Here is a 24,612-nt window from a genome sequence, read left to right as displayed (position 1 = left end):
GAAGCAATGGACACCATTTGTTGTAATTAGACTGTTTTCTGGCAAAATCTAGATACCAGGTATTGAACTGGGTAAAGTTGCAGAACTTTTTGTGTGTGTGTGTGTGTGTGCATAATTAACTAAAAAGGTTGTGTATAGGGTCTAATTTCTAAATTATCTTAAGAAATCTTTAGCTGATGCTTCCTGCTACCCTCTGTCCTTGAGCAATTTTCTCACAGACCTTAACATGAAAAAAAAATCTGGGAAGTCTGATTTTGCAATTTTACTTCGAACATTTTTCTATCTGCGATTTGCTGAGATCATTTGGATGAACAGTTTTTGCTTCATGGCTTGTCTGCAAATTTGATTTACTCATCTAAAAGCTGCTGACAAGCACAGGCCCACATCCAACATTCTGGTTGTTGGATATTGAAAAGTGCTAGTCCAGCTAGTATTGAAAAAATGTGAGTTGTTTTCACAGAGCAAAGGAGCAACCACGTAATATTAAAAATGTTGTGTGAGCAGCATGGCTGCAAAGATATTCCTGTAGGAAAAATAGTCAACTCTATGTACCTGAAAAACTTCCATTTTAGTGCACTACAGAAAGAGATTCCATTTGTCAAAGCCAAGCAACAAATTAAGACTCCTTACTGTGCTACTCTAAAGTCATTAGTAGTACTACAGCTGTTTGTTTTTAAATAGCATAATCTTTCTGGAATAAATGAAACAGTGTATCAGCAGATGTCTATACATACTGCCCTTTTTGCAGAAAAGTCAATACTGAAAGGACTAGAAATATCCGTATAGCAATGGAACTCCTTCATGGCATCCGTCTCACCTCCACGAATATCCCATGATACCAAGTTTTGGAAGATATGAGAAGCTGCAATCTATACAAGCTATTGTGACATAAAACCAGGAACTGCTTCTTGCTATTGCCTGGCCATGGTAGCAATGCACTCTGAAAGTTTGGCCTGAACTTTACCAATTTAGCCTGGAAAAGGCAGTAGTGACTTGATACAGTGCACTTTGGTTCAAAGCAACGGGGACAACTAAGTTAGTTAATTTTTAAAAAGAACTCATGAAAAGCAATTTCAAAGTGATGACAGGGAATTAGTAAAAGACAAGCATTAGGACACAGTATTTATTTTATTTTATAAAAGCATAAAAACTAAATAACGTGCTTCAGAAAATTAGATTTTATATGTACAGTTGCTTTTCTTTCTAAATGGCTGCTGCAGGAAACTTATGCTGCAATCTTATGCAGATTTACCTGGGAATAAATCCCATTGAACTGATGTAAGATTTGTTGTTACAACAAAAAAGGCATAGGACTTTTTAACTATGCCTTTTTAACTATTAAACTTCATGTCTCATACTGCACATTCATGAGAGCACAGGTCTAGTGAGATGGCGGCATTCTTCATTAAGAGTTAGGCTTTCACCACTCTCCTGTGTCTCTTGTAAACAAGCTTAATAAAGGGGGGAGGTCACTGCCTAACATCCCGTAAAATTCTGTCTACGCTCATGTTGAATTATTGTGTGGGCCATCCAAAACGCTTCTGTAGAACTCTTGCTTCAGGTGGTTTAATTCAAGCAGTCTATCAGAATCACAGATTCTATCTATGGTGGAATAGTAATTTCAAGTCTGGACTCAAACTGAAAATGAAATTTAAAACTTGGGACTTTCTCACAATGGTCCAGGGGGTAATCATTTTGAACACTGTTGTTTGGCCCCAAACCTACCACTTCATTCTAGAACATCAAGTATGGATGTCTCATAATTTACCATACACAACTATTTTCAATCACCATTATAATATTGTTAGTATCTCATCCATTTTATTAACCCCATGCCAATTATTAGTCTTGATAGCATGCCATTGCAATGATGAAAAGCTGGTATGCACAACCAAATACGACAGGCAATAAATGAATGCTGTGGATGATGTCTGCACAAATGATGACCTGTTTTAGCAAGCATGCTGTTTGACAATTGATTAATTAATGCTTCTGAGAATACTAATATTTCGGGCCTTATTTCACAATAACGTAATACAAAATATATAACATTAGTCATTCCTCCCTGTCTGGTTCTCATAAGCATAGATAAAAGTTTCAAATGAGCCCCCCCCCCCCCAATTTCTCAATGTATATTTATGTAAGGTTCTCAGAGTATCATGATGACGTGTTTTACTGACTAGCAAAATGCTGATAATCAAAATGAATAGTGGGGCTGTTTCCACATAGGGATTTTGCTCCATGCATTGACTTGGATACCCCTGATTTTCTGGGAAGTTTCTACAAGACATATTCGGAGCATGCCTTGTGAGACTCCCATACTTCCCCCTTCGAGTCAGAGCAAAAAAAAAATTCCTTTGCTCTGTCTCAAAGGGGAACTACAGGGTGGCTATGGTTGGACTATCCATGTGGATGTTTTTTCCTGCAGCCAGTTTGGAGAGAGGAAGAGCTAAGCACTGCCTTCAGAAAGGAGTTAAACATCACATCCCTACTTTAAGACCTTAAAGGACTTTCCTCCCCCCAATTCAACTGCAGTGCTTTGAGAACAACATCTCAGCTGTAATGTGGAGGGGGTGCAAGGGCAGGCTATACAATCGCCAACACCTCACACCTCCACCCTACTCATGTCTGATTCCATGGGGGGGGGGCGCAACTTTTCGTATCCTCATGTGGAAGCAGTTAAGGGAAGAATGTCCCCATCTATTATAAGATCCAATAAACAATGTAACACATTGTGCCTCTTCTCTGCATCCCTCCTCAATGGACCTTAGGAGGCAATCGCATTATGAGGGGAGGTCATTTTGATTGATCATGTCTACTGTGAGTGCTGCATGTATCCAATTTTTAATGATGAGCAATTTTTAATGATGGTGACCTTGGGTCAGTCACAGCTTCTAGCTCTCTCAGCCCCACCCACCTCACAGGTGTTTGTTGTGAGGATAACAACATATTTTGTAAACTGCTTTGAGTGTGCATTAAGATGTCCTGAAGGGTGGTATATAAATCAAATGTTGTTGTTGTTAAGCATGGGTGCTACCATCATGTCTCCTTTGGACCTTAGTAGCTGCTTTCAGAGCAATAAATCTCACTGACTTCAATGGGATTTATTCCCTAGTTAGTGCATTTAGGATCGTTGCCTATGATACATGGTATTAAGGGCTAAGTAAGCATTTTTTTCACAGGCTTGAAGGAAATACATTTTTACATGGTAGAGAGTAAAAGGAGCTCACTGATGCTGCTGGGTGGTGTAAATGTGTCCATGGTGATGTACCCCATTACCAGAAGTCTTGCTCAGTACAACCCATTTTCTTTGTCCCACGGAATGGGAGGAGAGTAACTTAAGAGTAGTGCATGCACAGCATACAGCTGCATAGCCCCCTGCCCCTCCGGCTTCTATTTCTTAATGATAGTGAAAGGTGAAGCTAGAGTGTGGCAGAAATGGAATGCAGGATCAGATTTTTATTTATATGAATTATGTTTTCTGGAATAGTAAAAGAAGATGTAAAATGACCTCTTTGTTCTTTAAACACACTTTGGTTCTATTGCCACCTTTAACCATGCTATTTATGTGACCAAGGAAGGTTAAAACCTGATATGTTTAAGTGATTTGTATAAAGGGCCGTGTCAGTGTCCCTCAAAAGGACCTGATTGATGATTTTAGCTTCAAAGAAACAGCTACTCATTAAATGGTGAATTAAAATAGCTAACAAGTAACCATGATTAACAAGACCTGTCTGTGGCATTTTTTTTTCACTCTCTGCAATTTTGTTGTGCAGACTGCTTCTGAAGGATCTGCAGCCTGCAAATAATGGGGATGTTCCAGAAAAAAATCAGGTATTTTAAGTCCCATTGATTTCAACAGGAGAGTATGAAATATACACACTCTTTTGGAAATCAGTCGGACTGACAAATATCCTAACTTCAATTGCATCACATCTGATATGACTCTGTTGCATGCTGAATATCACAGCATCAGGGAGTCCTTCAAACAGAGAGGAAGAATTTAAGTATGCAAAAAATTCAGGCAGCCATAATAAGATGTCATGTTCTATGTTAGGAACAGCTGTACAAATACATTGATTTACACATGTATTCCATCTTTTTTTTAAAAAGCATGTGTTATTCTTCTTTGCAATTAATCAGGCAGATTGGTTTGAAAAATGAGAGTTTTAAAAAAATGAGTATGTCCCTCTGGAATGTTGCCAAAATATCAGAAGCTATGTTATAAAGCAGCTGAACTTATACAGAATGCCAGAAGAGCCTCTAGTCAGGTAAGCCAGTGATTCTCAAACCATTTCTTCACATAGAAAGCATCTCATTGGCATCTGATTTTTCTCATGATGTCAGTTTACCAGTTTCCTTCTTATAAGCTTCTGCTCATTAAAAAAAATAGGGTGAAAATAGGGTGGTAGGATAGAAAGAAATTCTGTTCATTTTTAATAAAAGTGCTGCCTCTTATGTTCACTATAGATCTCTTTTTTCTATATGCATTTTGCTTTCCTGTCTTGTTATACAAAGCTCTGCATGATTTAGTATCAATTTATTCCACACATTGCCCACTTTTTCTGCACTGTTCTCTTACAAACTGTTTGAAGCTTGGTTAATGTCCACCTGCATTTATCACCCCCCTTAGTTTTGCTCTCAATGGCAAATTTGATCATAACCCATTTTATGTCAATGATAAAGTATTAGAAAGTAAAGATATGTAGTAGGGGGTGGAATTGTTTAGCTGCTTAGTAAGGCTTGAGGGATGCCTACATCTGTCCACAGACCACCACTTGGAGAAAAGGGCAGAATGTTTCTTCTTTTTACAGAAGCAGCCATATAGATCCCATTGTTTGAGAACCACTGAGGTAGACAAGAGGTCTAGGCAGTACTGCTAAAGGAGGCTTTCTCTCCCTCCTACCCTGAAGGAGAGTATACATCAACGAGAATACCTGCCGGATCATAATTTCCAGATACGTTGGTCCCAATCTTGTTTACCCAGAGCTGGAAAAATATCTTCAAGAAACAGAAAATACTGACTAGCATCCCACTTGACTTCAGTACTTAGTGAGAATTCTGTAGGCAATTAAGCACTCATTGGCTGTAATAGCTGGGGCCTGTCTCACTGTTGAGCCTCCCATCAAAAGGCCAAGAGAAGATCAGGCTTCACGACCCTTTTGAACTGTCAGCTATAGCAACCAAGCAGCTGTAGGCAGCTACAGAAGGAGCCCACATGATGCTGGTTCAAAGCGGCCTACAAGTGTTTTATATAAAGCAGTACTGTTTGATGACAGAGATAAAACATGTCTTATTGGAGGATATAAAAATGTCTTTTCCCCCACACTAACATGGTTTTTCTCCCATCTCCAAATCATAAAGAAGGCTCCTAGCCTCCCCTTCTGATGCATCCAGGTGTCTTTCTCTTTCAGCATCATTCCCAAGGCACAAGGGGCTCAAGATGTAGCGATAGTCACTAGTAACTGCAGCAGCTGCTCCTACAGTGTTCACCTCACTGCCCAAAGTTCCAAAGGGACAGTCAATTATGGGGTTATTCCTGGAAGTTTCTTGTGGCTTCCCAATGTTGACATACAGGGGATCTTGACTGGAAGAGAGCAAAGTCAGTCTGGCCAAGATCATTTCCAGCTGCAATTTCAGGGCTCCAAAGCTTGGGCGTAGCTTCGGTTCCGAATGCCAGCATCTGCACATGAGATCGTAGCTGCAAGACAGAGTAAAAGGCACTGAGAAAATAAACCTGGGAGCGCTCATTCTCCTACATTTTAAGAAAAGCTGTTTGAGTAAACCTCGCTGTTAGCAACATAGAAGTAACTTGAAAAAGCAATGCATACAGAACTGGATTAACAAATGTGGCAGACTTAAACTCTGCAATCTGAGCAGTGATGGCCTAAGTAATTTTGGTACTGGAATCAGAAAATTCAGATGGCATCCTAGGTTGGCAAAATAGAATATACTAAATACTTTTCTAAACCCAGTAATGTACGGCCTTTTATTTCACTTATGCCCCACCTTTTCTGCCCAATGGAGACCCATCATTTTCCTTGCCCCCATTTTATCCTCACATCAACCCTGTGAGGTAAGTTAGGCTGAGCATAGAGAGTTAGGCTGAGTTAGAGAGTGTAAGAAAAAGGAAGTGTGGGGAGAGGTCCCCACAAACTCAACCCAAAGGTCCCCACAAATTCTATATCTACTGCAGATTGATGTAACACACCCTTATACGTTGGAAACCAAACCTCAGATTACAATAACATTGCGTGACTGCAGTCCTGGGTCTGCTGCCACAATTGTATTTTATCACACAATACTAAGAGTTTTGGATAAAACACCAGGAGCGTGTCATGATTGGTTTCTGTATGTGTGGGTGTGTTTGATTATAAATAGTTTACAATTGACCACTTAGGGACGAAATGCGTCTGGTCGGTTTTTGTACTGTACCATGGTCTGCTTATATTGGTCATTGCACTGTATCATCATCTGTACATTGGGAATGTTCTAGCAAGTTTTAGCATATGTATCTAGCCTCCCATTCAGGCCTTATGTTTTAAATTTGTTTTTAATCTATATATGTGCACATTTATAATAAATACTTTCTAAATATATTTTATTTTAGGTTGTAACTTGACCCTTCTATTTTGTTCCCCTGAGTTAGAGTTAGAGAGTGTAACTGGCCCAAGATCGCCCTGTAGGTTTCTGTGGCAGAGCGGGGATTTCTAACATTCTAACGATTATATCACACTGGCTATCATTAGTTGAATACTAAACCCCAACACCTGAGACAGCCTACTTCACCCTGCCTAACAGAAGGGCTGGTCCTGAATCTGGGATGCAAATTGCAATTTAGCCTTACACAAGGGCATGGTTGCCCTAGTTCTGCATATGTTTTTTCCTTCGCATTTCTTTTAATAGTAGACTTCAGGTAATCTCAAGCTGCTTCTGAAATTCTCATCAGATTAAAATGCAGCTTGCCTGGCAACCAAGGAAGGGGTCTGATTCAGAAAAACAAATCTAAAGCCCTTTTGGCTCATAAAATTTATGTATGTATGTCATTTATAGTCTGCCTTTCTCGCTGAGACTCAAGGCAGATTACATAGTGTGAGATTAGTACAATCAGTAGCAAGGACAAGGGCAGGCATTTTCATACAGTGTAAAGAACATTTCCATAAACAATGTCATAGGGTAAATGAATACAAGTTTATAAAGACCATTAGTTTACAAAGTTTACAAAGACCATCCATTAGCAAGGATCCAATATGGGGTTGAAGAATTGCTGAAACAGAACATAATCAATTCTAGGACTGACATTAACCAACATGAAGCACAGGCAGTATATAGGAGTACATATTTAAAGCAACAGATAATATGCAAGGCAGCATAATGGTGAAGTCTATGGTTCCTAACTCATTAGCAAAACATCTGAGACCCCCTCCCTACAATACCGCCCTCCTATCTGAAAAAAAGCTTTTTTGAATAATTTGGTTTTGCATTGTTTGCGGAAAGCCAGGAGCATGGGGGCTCTCCTGACCTCCTCAGGCAGGCCGTTCCATAGGGTGGGGGCCACCACAAAGAAAGCCCGTATATAGTTCTCTGCATCCTGGCCTTGGAGGATGCACCTTTTGGATCTGTATTCCACATTCCTTCATTTGTCTATCTATGCACTTGTATGCAGCGCACAGAGGCAATCGTATAAGCAGCTGCAATCTAAAGCCCTATGATGGTTATTTTTTTTTATTTATATACTTTGTTTATACCTTACCTTTCTCCCCAATGGGGACCACAAGTGGCTTACATTGTTCTCCTCTCCATGTTATCTTCACAACAACATGGGGAGGTAGGTTAGGCTGAGAGTGTATGACTGGCCCAAGGTCACCCAGCAAGCTTCCACTGCAGAGAAGGGAGTTGAACCCGGGTCTCCCTACTCCGAGTCTGACACTGTACTCAATGCAACACATTTTGATCTTTCTGCTTTTTATGCATTTTCCCTACTATAAATGAACTTTAGTGCTATCCTAAACAGAGTTACCTCCTTCAAAGCCCATCAAAGTCACTGGGCTTCGAACAGTGAGACTGCTTAGAATGGCACTGAATAGCTTCCATACGCTCGAGAGATCGATCAATTGATAGATCTCTGTTTTGAAGCATGTGCAGGGCTCAAATAGAATGGCAAATTTTAAAAGAGCCCAGCAGGACAAACTTAAAGAACAGCAGATTATTCTGTTAATATCCAAAAATTATTTTAATACTTATAATTATAAATTCTGGGTTAAATATAACTATAGGACTTTTAAAAAAAAGAACAGATAAGACTTTTTCGAATCCCAATTTTAACAAATTATTTTCTGATAGAGATATATCGGATTTCTCGGATGCATTGGAACTTATCCAACTCCATTATTATAACCCAATTTATTCTGCAGAGCATCACTTTCAAACAGTGCATATTATTCTGATACTGTTTTCCAGCAGGCAATTAATATCATTCTTCTTTAAGACTGTAATTCTATGCTTGTTTACTTGGGACTAACCCAATTAAACTTAGAGGTACTTACTTTTAAGTAAACATGGACAGGATCAGGTTGCACATTAGCCACACTAACAGTGCAATCAGTGGACTAGAGTACCTCTGCATAAGATTGCAAATTAAATACATTTAGCAACTTTATTTGCCTTGAATCTATATTGTACTCCATTTCTAGTTACACATAATTCTTTACTCAAGGTCAGTGTCATTATTATCCCCACAATACAGCTCAAGAGCTGGGGCTGAGAAGAGTGGCTTACCCAAGTCCACCTGCTGAGTACATGGCAGTTGTGAGATTCAAGCCAGCCGAGTGCTGATTTGCAGCCTAACCACTATGCTACAGCAGTTCTGATGGCAATTACACTGGTTCAAATCAGTGTGATCACACAATGTATATGTATCTTTTTAAAGGATCAAAATGTCAGAATTTAAAGTCAAAAGTGCAAGCCCACCAGTTTAAAAAGCCTGTTTGTATTCAGCTTGTACAGAAGCTGAACAAGTTATCTGAACACACGATGCTGCCTTATACTAAATCAGACCATTGGTTTATCAAGGTCAGTACTGTCTGCTCTGACCGGCAATGGCTCTCCAGCATCTCAGGCAGAGGTCTTTCCACATTGCCTACCATTTGATCCTTCTAACTGGAGATGCCAAAGCAGATGCCACTTTGCTTGCAAAGTGGATGTTCTACCTCTACGACAAAGGATTGGTTGATTGTCAAAGTATAAAAGCATAGCTGTGCTTTTAGGAAGCTTCTGCTTATTTCACTGTGACCTGCTCTGCAGAAGTTAAGCTCATTACTGGGTAAACAAAACGGGCTAATGAACTACTACTCACACATCTTCCAGGCACTCTGGCGGTTGCTTCAGTCTATTTCCACTGATGAGGTAGTTGTAAATTTCTGCATTCTCAATGCCTGCATAAGGAGTTTGCCCTCGAGTCACAATTTCCCACATAGTCACACCAAAGGCCCACTGAAATAGAACAACAGAAACGCATGGGAGAAATGTAGCTAAATAATTATTTATATGACTACTATTTTCACCTGATTTATTGGATTTTTCAGCTTAAGCACTTTGGGTCACTAGGAATATGGAGGGAGAATCAGCCTAGATATATTGAGGAAAGGGAAATTTTCCTTTTAGTTATGCAGGATCTCTCTCCCCCTCGCATTATTTTATGAAAAATATTTATTTATTTAAGAGCACTTTCCACCCAATGTAAGGTCCCCAAGGTGGCAAACAATCAAAATAATTAAAACAAACTTTTAAAAATGCTCATTATAAAATAAATTAAAAAGTTAAACAAAACATATAAACAATTTAAGCACATAAACAAGAAGCAGGGTCGGAAAGGGAATGCCAAATGGAACTGATAAGTCTTCATCTGCTGGTGGAAGACAATAACTCAAGGGGGATAAGATGAATCTACTTGGGGAGAGAATTCCATAATTTGGTGCCACAATAGAGAAGGCCTTTTGTTAGGCTGCAACCAATCTAGCTTCAGATGGTGAGGACAAACAAAGAATGAGTTGGGGGTATTGAGTAGTTGGGCCTTCCTTCAGTAATCCTTGCACGTGCCCAGAAAGATAGGCCAATATAATTATCCCTGCCCTGTGGTACAAGGCTCTGATATGGAGAAAATAATGGTGGCTCTATGGTCACCTTGGGTGTGTGGCTGAAGTGAAATTTGTATTGGGAAAAACTGTAAGGTTCTACTAAAGAACTCAAAGGTTATATATGAGAGCAGCAATGTTTACTTTAATATTAAAAAGCAGCCACAGAGGATCCAATGTAGATAGGAGCCATGATGCTGGGGCAGGGCAGATGTTAGCCTTTTCCACCCATGCCACAGCTAATAGCAGCTTAAGGGGCTGTTTATATCAGGACAATGGCATGAGGAAGGGGAGAAGACTACTCTTCCTGCTTTTAGTGCAATAGCCAAATTAGGGTTCCTTGTGATTGCTTTTTAAAGAAAATGTCACTAATCACTGATCTAACATGTAGCTTGATTCTCAGAAAACACTGTTCTCTGGGTAATGATGTAGAAGTCCTATATACGGCAATAATTGATAAAGGTAATCAGGAACATTACTGTTGATGATATTAAAGAAAATGGCAACCCTCCAGCACAACTATGATAAAGGGTAACCACATAAAAAGGAAAAACCTGACACCCACAAATAATGAAAAATAACTACAAAATCTATTTGAAAATATACAAGTACATACCAGAATATAAATAAGTCAATGACTACTTGCAAGAATACAGGAATAGAAAAAATACACAAGACTTGAATAATGTACAAAAATAGCCACAATTTAAAAAGCTGGAGCTCTAAGGAACAACATATATTATGATGGCTGCTAGCAGTGCATTTTTGAATTATCTTCTTCAGATAAATAAATGTTATTCTATATCTTCAGAAATGTGCAGTATCCTCTTTTTATCACATAAAGCCACCACTGAAATAAAAAGCTGAAAGTCCTCAGTTATTCTCTCTCAGGTCTGCACAATCATTTGCACTCTCTCCTTTTCTAATCTTTTTTTGTCACCTTTGCATTCCTTCCATCCTTTTTCTCTTCCCTTCTTTCTCTCTTGAGTCTCTTGAACGTTGACCTCTACTTGTGCTATTTCTTTAGTCTGCTTCAAGGTGTGCCGAAGGCAATGGAAGGATGAAGGGGTAGCAGTGACAGGACTGGAAGGGGGGAGAGAGACAGTGCAGGGAGGAGAGCTGAACTTCAGACACCTCCTAGAAGTCTGGGCCATAACCTCATCTTAAAAGCTAATGAGCACCAGAACTTGCAACTTGGCTTCATTTGACCTGGAGGGGTGAGTTTGTTTAAACTACCTGGTCCCAACTGTTGCACCTTCATCAGAAAAGAAGCGGAGGAGGAGTGAGACAAGCAGGAGAAGGAGGATGGAGGATTTATGCTCCTTCAGCCTCTTCCAGGTAGACTCACCCTACCTCACCCTCTTAACACATAAATCCAGAATATCTTCTGATGCTCACAACAAATAAAATTAATTAGACACAGACGTTATGTATGGCCTGCCCAGTACTCGCTTTAGAGAAATAATCCTAAATTAAATTGTGCGATATGGCATGGTTGATTCTTTACCTGTAGAAACCATGGCCCATTCTAAAAGGCCCCCAAGAATAATCTGCTGGCCTGGTATAAAACCTTTTTTCTCCTTCTTTCTGCCTGCCTGCAGATCAGTATTTAAACAAACACTCCCCTTTATGATCTAGCACTACCACAACTTTACACTAGAGGGAGCAATCTTTCTTTCACAGCACAATCATACTAACAAGATCCAAAATATTCTTTCATTTTACCTTTGATTTTTCATATTTATAGCCTATTCATTCTCCATGCAGCATATGGCAAAGTTCAGACTGAGAGACAGTCTGGCCAGTGAGCTTCTGTGTTGAGGAGGTCTTCCCATTATGGCACTCTACCTACCAGAGACTCTGCCATAATTGTTAATAGTCAGTTATTTGCTTTAGCCTAGATGTGATGAGGAGGGGAAGGATCCAAACGTAATTAATATAAGAGTCTACTTCTTCACATTTATAGACAGATATGGGGTGGGGGTCCTTCAAAAAAAATAAAAATAAAGAATGCAGATATAACGCTTCCTCCGCCTCTTTCCCTTTCTCTGTCCTTAAACAGCAGAAATGGCACTAGAGGCGTTTTTAAAATTCAAAAATAACTATTTTATTTATTTTAGAGAGGAAAAGTCAGGTGAAATCAGGGACTGAAAATCTGAGGTAATTCAATATAGAAATCTCCGAGGTAAAATTAGTACATACACAGACTTTAGTTCTTATGCTTTTCACAGATATTTAAATGTTTATATTTAGAGGCTTTTGTTCCCGTGTTTTCCCCAAACACTCTAATACACTTACTTTTAGTATTCTCTTTCTCTTTTGGGTTTAAGAATGCTGGTACCCACTTTCTAGTACCCCAAACCCCTTCTCTTCAAACACCAGTGCTTTCCTTCAGTTTTTAACTGAATCTTAAGGTCTCCAAAAGGCAGTTTCCAACAACACCCGAACAGGGATCTCTTCACTCTCTAGAGCTACTTCCCTGTTTGACTAAGTAGGGAAAACCTCCTCTCCTTAGAAGATCTATCCCTTTTCTTTGTCCCAAATGGGAGTCTGCATCCACTTCCCAAACTTCCTTGTCCACTTTTCCCCAGTTCTCCTGTCAGTGTTAAAACGGCTCTCCGTTAGGACTCCATCTTTCATCTCTTCACACTCAATCTGTCTCTCAGCTAGGGATGAAAACAGACCCTCCTCTTTCCAGTTCATACTACCCAGTTAGATCCCTTGGAGTAGCCTGTCACTCACAAGTTCTCTGCATATGTGAGTGATTAACCCTCAACAATCCTTCAGCTGTTTGTACAGCCCTTTCAGGCTTTTAAAAAGTGCAGTCCGTCACAGCAGACAACGGGAACTAAATCCTGCCACCTCCATCATCTCATTCAGCTCTGCTGCTTTCAGCCCCGTTTTTCCACCCTGACTCATGTCTGATGTCAGAACCAGGTTGGAAGAAAAAGTTTTTATTAAAATATAGGCCATCCACCCAGTATGAGATTCAAATGAATGGATATAAGAAGAAATATACATGGATTCCCACCCCCACCCCCATCTAGTTTGGGTCTCAGGTTATATTTGTGCCCAGTAATTATACCATTTTATTTAAGGATTTATATGTCATATTCCACATATTTGCCCATTTTAGTATGATATAGTTTGTATTATAATACTTTATTCCCTTCAACAAAAAATGAGTTTTCCCCACAGAATGCAGGGAGCCCATCTCTTTTCAAGGGGGTTATTTAAGAGTGCCTTTATGTGATCCCAGTCATTTTCACATACTGCTCTTTCAGACGTTACAATATTTTGCAAGATTTTCAGTACTGGTTTTGGCTTGAGTGAGCTTCACTGAAAGCTGAGTCAGGCCACTTGTGCAGAGAAAAAAACACTCACCACGTCACTGTGTGTTGTGTAAAGATTGTCCGCAAGGCTTTCCAGTGCAAGCCACTTTACTGGCAGTTTAGAGGCACAGCCCTGACGGTAATAGTCTCCACTGTAGATTTTCTTTGAGAGCCCAAAATCAGCAACACACACGTTCATGTTTTCATCCAGCCTAAAAGAAACCAAAGGAGAACTCAAGAAAATCAGCAAATTAGATGCAGCTGATATAAATCACCTGTTTCAAAAGCTACCTTTTTCCTTCTGTCTCAGCAAGGCTTCATGTCAGGTACTCAGAGAGACTAAAAAGTACAATTTACTGGACAAGTTTCAGGCCACTGGTAAACCAAGGGCGTCCCCATCTAGTGAATGGGATGTCATCTCCAGCTATTTTGCTCAGGGGGGAAAATGTGCTAAGCCCTGAAAATAAGGGAGGGCACCTGTTTCAAATCAAAAAAGTCTCATCACTTCATCTTGCTCCTCCAAGAATTTGTGTTAAGATGATATAATCTAATCTTCATCTGACAAACCACAGACAAGACTGAGATGGTCCCTGCTGATGTAGTATATTGGGATACTTCTACTCTGCCTGTGTCTGTACTCAGTCAGTGCGAATGCATCTTGCAAAAGCACAAACCACCCTGCCTCTTTGCAGACTCTTCCCTTAATGAGAACATGTATGAAGTATCAGATTCAGAACAGAGAGCTCTTGCAGGACAGGTTTGGAGGGGCAGGAACAGAATGGAAGCAAGCAAATTCTTTAACACTAAGGAAGCTGTGTGGCTGAATTTCAGGGTGGGAAAAGAAGACAATCAGAGGATTAGTTCCTTCAAACAGCAACAGCCTCATAGAGTTGTTAATGTCCAATTATTTTAAGGTCACTGTTTCTACAGAAGTACAGGGCCCATGAGTTGGATGTCTGGAGAACCCTTATTTTGCTTCCCAGCAAGTCAGAGCTGATCTTATTTGGGGGCTAAGCTTACATTTATCTTAACTTATTTTCATTTGCTTGTATCTTAGTTGTAACCTAGCTGAAGCTATCCCATCTGTGCCTTGGCTTTGATGTTATTTTCCAAGGAAAAAAAGGTAAGTCATTCCATCAAAATGGTATGCCTTTCCTGAATTAACTTCTGTAATGTTCCGCGCTTTCAAAATGCAACAGAGGCTTAGAACTACAGAAGTGCATGTACAAAGTCATAATGGTACCACAGTGGACAGAGATGCAACAAAAAGCCCTTGCATCAGCTGAAATGCTCAGAGCTTTGGATGCCTTCATTTAGGAAATTAAACAGAAGTCCAAAAACAACATGAAGACTAACACCATTTATTTCACCATAGCCCTTTGTGAGTTGAAGCTTACTTCTTTGGATGCGTCAGTGTGTATATAGGTGATCTATGTAGGAAAGCCCAATCCCCCTGAACACACACCTTCTGGGGAGAAGCATTAGTTCCCTTGATTCTGGAAATTATACAAGACTGTTCTCTTTTAGAAGCGCCTTAGTAAAAATTAAGGTTGCTCTGAAGGTTTGCATCCAGTGGGCAACCTGTTTGCCATCAAGCTTTCCTGCTGCTTGTTTTGTTAATTGTTCTGTGACTATAGTTATTAAGTAACTTTATCTATCATGATAACGTGGTGTAGCTAGTACATATTAAAAAAGAGATATCTATAGCAATGTCCTATTCCTCTCCATATCTATGAGGTTTTCCCTCTCAAAAAGCTTTTCAGATGCTGTTGCAAAACATGTCTTTTAAAATGTGAAGAGCTATACTCATGGCACTGGAACAAGAACATGTACTGCAAGATGCAATCCCAAATGAATGGCTTGAGGGAGGGGTTGCTGCTTAGGAAGAGCCAGGCTGACACTTCCTTTATACAGGGTTTTTTTCCCCCCAGAGTTCCTTCCCTGAGTCAAATTTTAACAGGCTCCTTATTTGTCAAGATCCTCCTTTCCTTGTCTTCCTGAATCAATTTCACCAGGTCCCTGAGATGCTGTACCACGTAGGAGGGAGAGTGTATGAGTTTGCTGTTCTTTTGTTAGTCATGTTGAAGAACTTCAGCAGGAGAGTTCACACCCACCAAAGATATTTAACAAGTTAATGAGCTGGTTTCTATGCAGTGCCAGTGAAAGGTGCTGGCAGAAGCAAATTTTTCCCTGCTCTCCCTTCCCCCAGCAGCTGCCAGTCAGCTTCGAAAAAGACAGTGCTAACGGTCTGAGGACGCCCCCATGGACAAACAGCCATATAGCACAGCAAAGAAAGAAAGGTGAGTGAAAATGCCCCATGGCTGTTCTCTGGTGATGGAAAAAGGCAGAAAGGGAGGATTGCCCCAGCACTTCCAAATAAAGACATCAGACCACAACATGGGTTTAACTGGTTTTATTTAAATAGCTGATATATGTCATAATTTATTAAAATATGCTAACATATTTAAAGGGTGGACAGTGCTAGACAGACAACCAATGGCTGCCTTTGTTGGGGAGATCCACCCTGGCTTTGAATTTGGCCCAGCAGATTCCACCGGCCTTGTTTATCCTCATATGCACATACAATGTGCTGAGAGGTGCAAAGCCTCATCAACCTTCCCTGATTCACTGTAAGGCTTCTACCAGGTTAGGAAAGATGGTCCTCAGCACCAAAGGAGTCCTTGCCAAACCCATCCCTGTTCTGGGATGTTCTGGGCACAACTTCCATCACGCCTGATGCCTCAGAGTGCTTGCCAATCATCCCTACCATGAGCAAACTACCCAATTCCTGCCTAACTAGGTATGGCCTAACCAGCTAAGACCAGGCCTGCTTAACTGAAAACACCCCCTTTCTAGAAGCATTGCTTAGCAGGTGAAAAAAAGTTCCCTCATAGCCAATCAGGGGAACCAAAAAAAAATTCTGCCTCGCCCAAAATTGGCAACCAGCGAATCCTGTGATATTCCCATGGAAGTTGGGCAGTTCATATGCAGACAGCAAAAGTCCACCTGAAAGAGGCATGGTATACTTATATAGCCCTTGCTGCATCTCCTCATTGGCTGTAACCCATTAGCTCCCACCAATGCTGCCTTGTGCCTCATTTGAAAGAAGAGGCCAAGGCAAACAAATCCATAGCTACAATGTCATGCATGTCCCTTCTGCTCACTTTCTGCTCCTCAGTGTGGCTGTGCATGTTGTGTGGCTTTTAATCCAATGTTTGGAATCACCTGTTGGAGGCTCATAATAACTGGCTCCTGCAGGAAAGTGGGGGTAACCTGTTCTCACCAGTGCTGTCCACCAGCACTGCTTAGAACCTATCTCATTCATAAAACAATGGCACAGGGATAAGCTGGGGAGACTGTGAGGCTCATACCCTGTGGCACTGTGAAAGAGAGGCCCATGGCATTCCTGCCGTGTCTTAACACTGGATAACCCCCAAAACAAATATACGCAGCTTGTGACTGCTTGGGGAGAAAAATGACATTTCCCCACCAACTTAAAACAATGGTTTGAGTGCTAGGATAATGCAGTGGATGTACTAAGGGAGAGGGAAGTCATTTGACTTCTCTGCAATGTTTTTTTAAGAGTGTGCAAAGACTCTCCATTTCCCAATCAGGGGAGGTAAGAGCAGTTCACTCCAACCCTTCAAGGTTTTGCATTTCTCAGCCCACCTTCCTGGTGTTTCTCAATCTCTGCAAATGTTTTAGTTAGCCTAGAAGAATATTGACTTACATGCAGTTCCGAGCAGCTAAATCCCTGTGAATGAAGTTTTTGGAGCTCAGATACTCCATGCCACTGGCAATATCGATCATAAACTTTAAAAGTGTCTGAAGAGGCAGGTTCTACAGAAAAGAAGCACAATTAGTATAAGGTTATTGGGAAAATGACACTGTGTCCAGGTATTTAGGCCATTATTAACTCTAGAGATAGTGACGAGTGATAAGGTAGGTAATTCAATGAACTAGACACCAAAGAGGGATATGGGGAGTGCTAGCTCTATTCTCTTACAATTTCTTTTTTGGGGATATTTCATGTGTTCTGGCTGAACAGAGGGCTTGTGGCCAAGAGCCACACTAACTACACAAGTCCAGCCCTATACAACACTCACTCCCACCACACAGAAAAGAAGTATGTCTGAAGGCTTGGCTAGAGCAATTCTTTCTGACTTGCTTTCTTTATACAGGGAGGTTTTTTCCCTATGGGGAATTTATTTGTTACGTTTTTAGCCTGCTCTTTCTCCAAAAAGCTTAAGGTTGTGTACATGGTTCCCTTATCCTCCATTTTATGCTCACAACATCCATGGAAGCTAGGCTAGGTTGAAAAAGAGCGACTGGCCCAAAGCCACCCAGTAAAACAAAGCTTCAACCCAAAATGTGATCTTAGAATCTATTCTTCCATTGAGATGCTGGTAAGAGAGATGCTTACAAAAGGATTATCTCCAATTCGGGACATCAGAAGAAAAGAGTGAAGATCTCCATGCTTCATGAAGGGCAGGATAACCATTGGGATTGGAAGTCGTCCTTTTGGCCGATTGCGCAAGCTGACTCCTGATAAGAGAGAGCAGAAAAGGAAAAAAACAATCAGCAAACACAATGATGTGTCTTATCCTACTCTCCTCTTCACAGCCTGCTGAAAATATTCTGAAGAGCAGCCTCTCTAAACCATTTACAAGAGCCAGATCCATCTTTCATGTCCACTGACAGTAATTCTCATTTATTTCACCAGGAACAGTTTCGAGCAAGAGATCACTTCTGTATTTGGCATGTAAGCACCCTCTAAGGAGACTGGTTATCTACTTGAAATAAATCAGGAAGAAAACCCTTTGTTTGCACTGTTCTGTATTCCTGAGTGCCTTACGATAAATTCAAAATACAAGGGGTCTCCCCACCCACCCCCACACACTTGTACCAAAGAACATTCAGTCTGAAGCAGCAAGGAAAGTTGATGAAGAAGGTTCTCTCTCTTAGCCTGCGTACCTACTACACTCTCAGTCTGACATAATTCTGAGAATCAATATGCTGCAGAAATTAGAGATAAAGAAGAAAAATAGTTTACTGTGAGTGTGTATCAATGCACTGAAGAATCTCACATCCAAACTAGGCCAAAAGTGTGCTGCTGCTGTCTAATCTAGCACTGCAATATTCAAAGGAACTGTGAAGTATGTGCTGTTTGGATTCTTCCCTTGCAAAAGTAGATGCATCATGCAAAGGAACTCACCAATCAGTTTAGTGACGTGGGGATGGTCAAACTCCTTCATGCAGGCAGCTTCCTTCAGGAATTCCTCAATGTCACTTGAAGTGAATATGTCCGCTGAAATACAGGGAAGGAACATTGAGGATTCCTTTTGAACTACTCAGTGAAGCTGATTTAAAGGAAAACATGCATAGAATGGCTCTGCAAGAACGTGCTGAGAATTCTGATTGCCAAACACTTGTATAGAGAAGCGTACAGGCACATATGGGTAAGTGAACTATATCTCTAGGAAACATATTCTGTGTATTCATCCATCTTCTGGATGATTACACATTGCTTCAGGGAGATGTCCTCTGGTACTAGAAAAATGTCACTGGTTCATTCTTGTCACAGAGAAGAGGCAGAGATAAATAAGCCTCTTTCCCCAAGGTTTCTCTTGTCAACCATATACGCCACAGCTTTTAATAGAATGGAAAATAACTTTCAGAGGTTAATGAACAGAAAAAGCCAGTAAGGAATTTACCATTAATCTGGTAAAGCATGGTTGGAATCAAGGTTCAAAATCATGGTGTAATCAATTTAATCTACAGCTCTGGCAACACATAATTCATAGTGAAATATATAATCAATTGATCATATATTACGATTTACAACAATGCTTAAATTTACCAGCTCTGCTTTGGAGATTGTGGATTTCATTAGAAATGTAAATGATGGAGGAAAATTTAGGGTTCAGTTTTACTTCTAAGGAATTGTCAAAACACCCAATGATATTAACAGACAGGATTTCAACATTAGTATGCTATCTTAACCCCACTTGTATAGCTATAATTTCTACTGTTGCCAAGAAAAGTCACCAGCACTTTATTACTGTACAGATTCATGCTACTGTTTTGGTGAAATCCTCTTTGATGGTGATCAGAGCACGGTGGCAAATACTCAAGGCTTTTACTTCAGAAGGCGCATAGTGTTAAAAGGTAAAATAAAGGAGGAGGGAAAGGAGGGGAAACAGAAGCATGTCAAACAATTTTGCTTCGTAAAGAAGTAATCACAGGCACAGGGAGGCATGGGAGGCATTCCAAGCCGAACAGATCTTACTCACCTTTCAGCATTTTCACAGCAACCTTCTGCAGAGAGCCATCGGGCAATTTCAGCTGACCCTCTCTTACTGATCCAAACTCCCCTGGTTAGATAGCAAAAGAAGGAAATACAGGGGTACAGGTCAAGCACTGTGCATGTGAGTTTTGATCCCAGGGACCACAGAAGGTGAAAAAGTTGTTAGGCAGAAGAGGGTGAAGTAGGAATCTACTAACTCCAGGCCTCTTCCAGTCTAAGTTTCCCCCTCTATGGGGACACTTACTGGAAATATTTTCAAGAAAGTATATGCATAAACCACATCACACTGGAACTGAAAACCTACAGGAACTTCATATATACAAAAACAGGAACTGAAAGCATGATCCAGTAAAAGCAAAGCTTAAAAGTGCTTAATTTCCCCCCTTCGATGTTATAGAGGAATCAAGATTGGATTATATTCTAGGGGGATAGATCTAAATTTTAGTTTGGCTGTAATGGATCATTTATGTTAATTATAATAACTTCTTTAAAAGATTATTTTATTATTTTGAAAAAAAAAATTCCTTTCCACTGGGTTTAAAATGAGATTTTTCCTACTCCTGTTTGATGTTGGTTACGTGATTGTATATTATACATTTTTAATAAATGGAATTAAGCACAAAAAATACTTAATTACAATTGGACTGTGTCTTTTGTTTTTTAGTGGTAATGGTGAACAGAAAGGGGAATCCAGGAGCAGGAATTGAGAGGAAGCCATATTAATAGCCCTCGCTACATTTTCCTCCCCATAAGATCTCTCTAGGTCTAGCCCTTTTTTTCTGTTATTGCATCTCCACTCCTTGCTTCCTTTGGTTTGTTTCGGTGCAATGCAATGTGCTTTCAGCCTTTAAACTCCTCACAATCCGCAGTTCTTGCTTTTTTTCTTTGATTTTTTTGGGTTTTTCACTCCTTTAAGAATTCTCATAACAACGATTAACATGTGCGTCGAGTTACCACCCATAAATCTACACAGTTCTTGTAGAATTGCTGAATGGACCACATGCAGAAAGATGGTTTAAAATCAGCTAAACTACAGCTTCCAGCACTGTTGGGCTAGGGGTGCGTGCGCGCACACGCAAAAATAATCAGCGTGATCTGGATCTGGGTCAGATTCTCTACTCTGGTTAGAAAATCCTAAATTTTCCCATTCATCATTCCTTGTGGGGAATAATGGGAAAAATTATTTGGGTGGCTGAGGGGGGGGGGGTGTCATTTTTCAAACCAACTCTACCAAATTTGCAGGGAACCTACTCCTGATTGTCCATTAAAGACCCCCCTCCCCAAGTTCAAGAAAGATTAGAACCCAGAGTCCCATTCTGTGGGCTCCTGAACAAACTGCCCCCAGCCACTCTCCATTGTTTCCTAGGGGGAACCATTTCCAAGGCTTTTGGCAAAGGGAAACCTTAAGTAAAGGAAACCCCTGACCAAAACCCAGTCCCAAATACAAGCCCCTCTCCCATGCAAGCTGAACCAACAAAGCCCAACAGAACCAAAGTGAAGGAGGACCAATGTCCAACCAGAGAACCCTTCGAGAATCCTGACCCAAGCTGAAGCAAGGGGGCAGGTGAGGCTCGCTGAAGCCGTGGTGCTCAAAAAGCAGCTGCTGATACCAAGAAGGTGACTGTTATAAAGGTATGTTTCTCATTTCATGATTGGATGAAAGTTTAAAATTATATATATTGATAAGATTATCTCTGTATTACGATTTGGTTGAGATTTAAGTATTTAATATTGTTATTATTATAGTTTGTATGTTACAAGTTAATAAAAAAAAAGCAGCTGCTGGTGATAGGGCTTGAAGGGCTATTTTGGAATTTGGGCTTTTGTAAAGGGTAGAACGGGAGTCTACTCTCTGCCTCCTCCACCGCCCTGCCAGCCTTGCCCTGCTCTCCTGCCACAAGTGAAAGGCAGCGTGGAACTTGCCTCCATTTGCACCAGTGCCTTCTTGCTGGCGCCGGCAGCCTAAAGGGCTCTTCTGGAGTTCAGGCAGGGGTGGAGAGGTGGGAAGGAAATCAATCTGCTGCTTCCTCCCCTGCCCCATGAGCCTCTCCCCACTTTCCTGCCAGGGGCGAGAGGAAGCTCGGAGCCTTGAGCTGCGCCATTAGTCTCTCACCAGCAGATGTCCTGAAGGGCTCTTTTGGAGCTTGGATGGGAGTGGAGGAGTGGGATGGGAATCTGCCTCCTGCCTTCTCACTCTCTTGCCATGAATGAGAGGCAGCACAGAGCTTGCATTCATTCAAGCTGCTGCCCTCTCATTCACAGTGCTGCCTCTCACTTGCTGCTTCACCACTTCTGCTGCATCTGCCTTTCCAGGAGAGTCCAAATTCCTAGATCCAATCCAGGATTCTCTTATTTGATCTGGCACAACCGGATTATATTGGATTAGCATAAATCTGATAATAAAGTTGAATCCTGAATTCTGGATCACACACTCCTTTGTTGGTATTCATTCTAATGATGCAGTGACTGTTGTAAATTCATAACCCAATCCTACATAGCAGGCATCCACAAACTCATTATAATCAACATGTTTTAGCTTGTCTAACTTTGCATTCTATTCTGGAGAATTGTGGTACCTTATAGACTAACATATTTATTGAAGAAAAAGCTTTCATTAACTAGAACCCATAAGAGAGCCCATTTGGTGTAGTAGTTAAGAACGGTAAGACTCTAATCTAGAGAACCGGTTTGATTCCCCATTCCTCTGCTTGAAGCCCGCTGGGTGACCTTGAGCTCTCTCAGAGCTCTCTCAGCCCCACTCACCTCACAGGCTGATTGCTGTGAGGACAATAACACACTTTGTAAACTGCTCTGAGTGGGCATTAAGTTGTCCTGAAGGGCAGTATATAAATAAAATGTTATTATGTTCTTAAAAGTCAACCATCAATAAACATGCTAGTCTTTAAGGTGCCACAGGATTCCTTTTTGGTTTTGCAACAATAAACCAGAATAGATACTCCACTGGATATGGATTGGGTTGAAACTTTAACCAGAATGCATGTCATGTACGCTGACTAACGTACTTTCAATCTGCTTTCAATACACTGTAACAATCCAGTTGCAAAGTGCACTGTGAGTGGATTGAAAGTGCATTATTCAATGTGTGAAAGCAGCTTAGCTAGGCTTTGGTTCACACTCACCCTTGCCTAGCATTCTTCCCAAAGTAAACTGCTGCTCCTGGATCAGGACATCCTTCAGTTTGGTCTTCAAGTCATCACTGATTCCTATACTGTCCACTAAAAAAAATGGAAGCAGAAAGAGGGGCAATTAACAAAGAATCTAAGAGAACATAGCTGTCACTGCTCATCCAGAATCCCAGTCTTTATTCCTTGCTGGGGTTACATAAGATGGGGAGTATGGAAAATGCACTGCCTGATTCTCAATATCAGTACCTGCGAGGCAGAAGTGGATTGGCCATTAAGGACACTGGAAAAAGTCCCAGTGGGCTGATGCCCTGGGGGAACACCTTATAGCTCCAAGCAAGTGGTGGCCCTCACTTCATGCAAAGTAGGGAAGGAGGTCCTGGGCCAAGCTTGGCGCAGGGAAGGAAACACTCAACTAGGCCTGGCAAAGGGAATGCAGATGAACATCCAGTAGCTGATCAATCCAGGTCTGCAATCTTGAGCAGACTTATTTGGAAGTTAAGTCTCACTGAAATCAACAAGATGGGTTGCCGGACGCTGTACAAGCTTATCCAGAAATAAGGCTCGCCATGGATGCCAGGGCCCACCATTACCTCCAAATAAATTCTCCTTGGGTTGCCGTTTTACTTCCAAATAATCATGATTAGGATTGGGCTGAGAGGAAGAAGAATGGAAGTGTGCCTTTAGAGCTATCATAATCCAGCAAAGTGCCACCTAGCAAATGAAGAGTACAGGCTGCATGTAGGTATTGGGAATCTTTCTTTAAAGTAACATTTTGAAGGGTCTGTCCAGTCCAGGTGTTTGTAAATACTGTCAAAGAGATTATTCAGTCCTGGTTACAGTTTTTAGTCTTGTCCGTATAAAAGGTGTGTAGGGCTCAATAGAAAGAATGAGAAAAATGGGTGGGTGAGGAGACTGAGGTAAAATTGCTCCCAGAACTGAGAGCCTCACTTGAAACTGCATGGATGTTGATGAATGAGATCTGTAAGAAGCAGTCACTCAGAACATTTGACCTACATGTTGCTTCGATAAGCTCTGGGCCTTCTCTGTTGAAAGATCTCACTGCTCTGAAATGGACCACGGGATCCCCTCCCACCACGCTGCCAAAAGCATGACTAGAATACAGAAAGGAAACAAAATATTATCATTAATGAAATATTCATGTAGGTAGAACTAGCTACAGACTTACATTTGCTTAATGCAGACAGGGTGGCTTTGAGCAGCTATACACTGAGACGTATTTTTACTTTGCGTGGCTTGGAGGAAAGCAGGATGTTCCTGGGCAGGCCTCCCTGTTTTGTATTCCCTAAATGTCTCAGAAACGAAGTGTGGAATAGTTAGCTTGTACCAGCAAGAAGCATGGGGACATCAAGTGCCCAAGCTCCTGCTTCAATTTGCCTATGCACCCCCAACAGCTCCCCATCCTCCTTGTGTTCCTATAAAGGCAGACTGTTGTAGCCAGGTCTTTGCAGGCCACATTGGTCTAAAGAGATGTTCTCACCTCTACTTCTCTCCCTGTTCCACCCACCACGAGTTGCCTCCAGCCTTTCTCCACCTTGTATATAGCAGAAGTTCTCTCCCCAACCTCACCCCACCCCACCCCACCCCGCACCACCACTCCAGATAGTTACGCAGCTATTGGCAATTCAGTCACAGCGAGTTTGCATTAATGCATCCATGTAAGTGAACCAAAAGCA

At 41.0% G+C, this 24,612-nt stretch overlaps 1 protein-coding gene across 1 annotated transcript in view; it reads right to left on the bottom strand.

Annotated features, from left to right (window-relative positions):
• Nucleotides 1–1,131: 1,131 nt before the first annotated feature.
• The window catches only part of TYRO3 (TYRO3 protein tyrosine kinase), an 87,665-nt gene continuing 64,184 nt past the window's right edge, over nucleotides 1,132–24,612 (bottom strand). The window contains exons 11-19 of the mRNA XM_054971726.1: nucleotides 23,933–24,030; nucleotides 22,913–23,008; nucleotides 19,759–19,839; nucleotides 18,681–18,773; nucleotides 17,889–18,010; nucleotides 17,196–17,305; nucleotides 13,518–13,677; nucleotides 9,356–9,492; nucleotides 1,132–5,701 (exon numbers count right to left, since the gene is read on the bottom strand). Of these exons, the coding sequence (XP_054827701.1) occupies nucleotides 5,329–5,701; nucleotides 9,356–9,492; nucleotides 13,518–13,677; nucleotides 17,196–17,305; nucleotides 17,889–18,010; nucleotides 18,681–18,773; nucleotides 19,759–19,839; nucleotides 22,913–23,008; nucleotides 23,933–24,030 (1,270 nt within the window). The 3' untranslated portion in view covers nucleotides 1,132–5,328. The remainder of the gene's footprint in view (nucleotides 5,702–9,355; nucleotides 9,493–13,517; nucleotides 13,678–17,195; nucleotides 17,306–17,888; nucleotides 18,011–18,680; nucleotides 18,774–19,758; nucleotides 19,840–22,912; nucleotides 23,009–23,932; nucleotides 24,031–24,612) is intronic.

This window comes from Eublepharis macularius, chromosome 2, assembly GCF_028583425.1.
Source record: "Eublepharis macularius isolate TG4126 chromosome 2, MPM_Emac_v1.0, whole genome shotgun sequence".
Classification (NCBI taxonomy): domain Eukaryota; kingdom Metazoa; phylum Chordata; class Lepidosauria; order Squamata; family Eublepharidae; genus Eublepharis; species Eublepharis macularius.
Note: the sequence above shows the minus strand (reverse complement) of the source record. Positions and strands in the feature narration are given on the sequence as shown.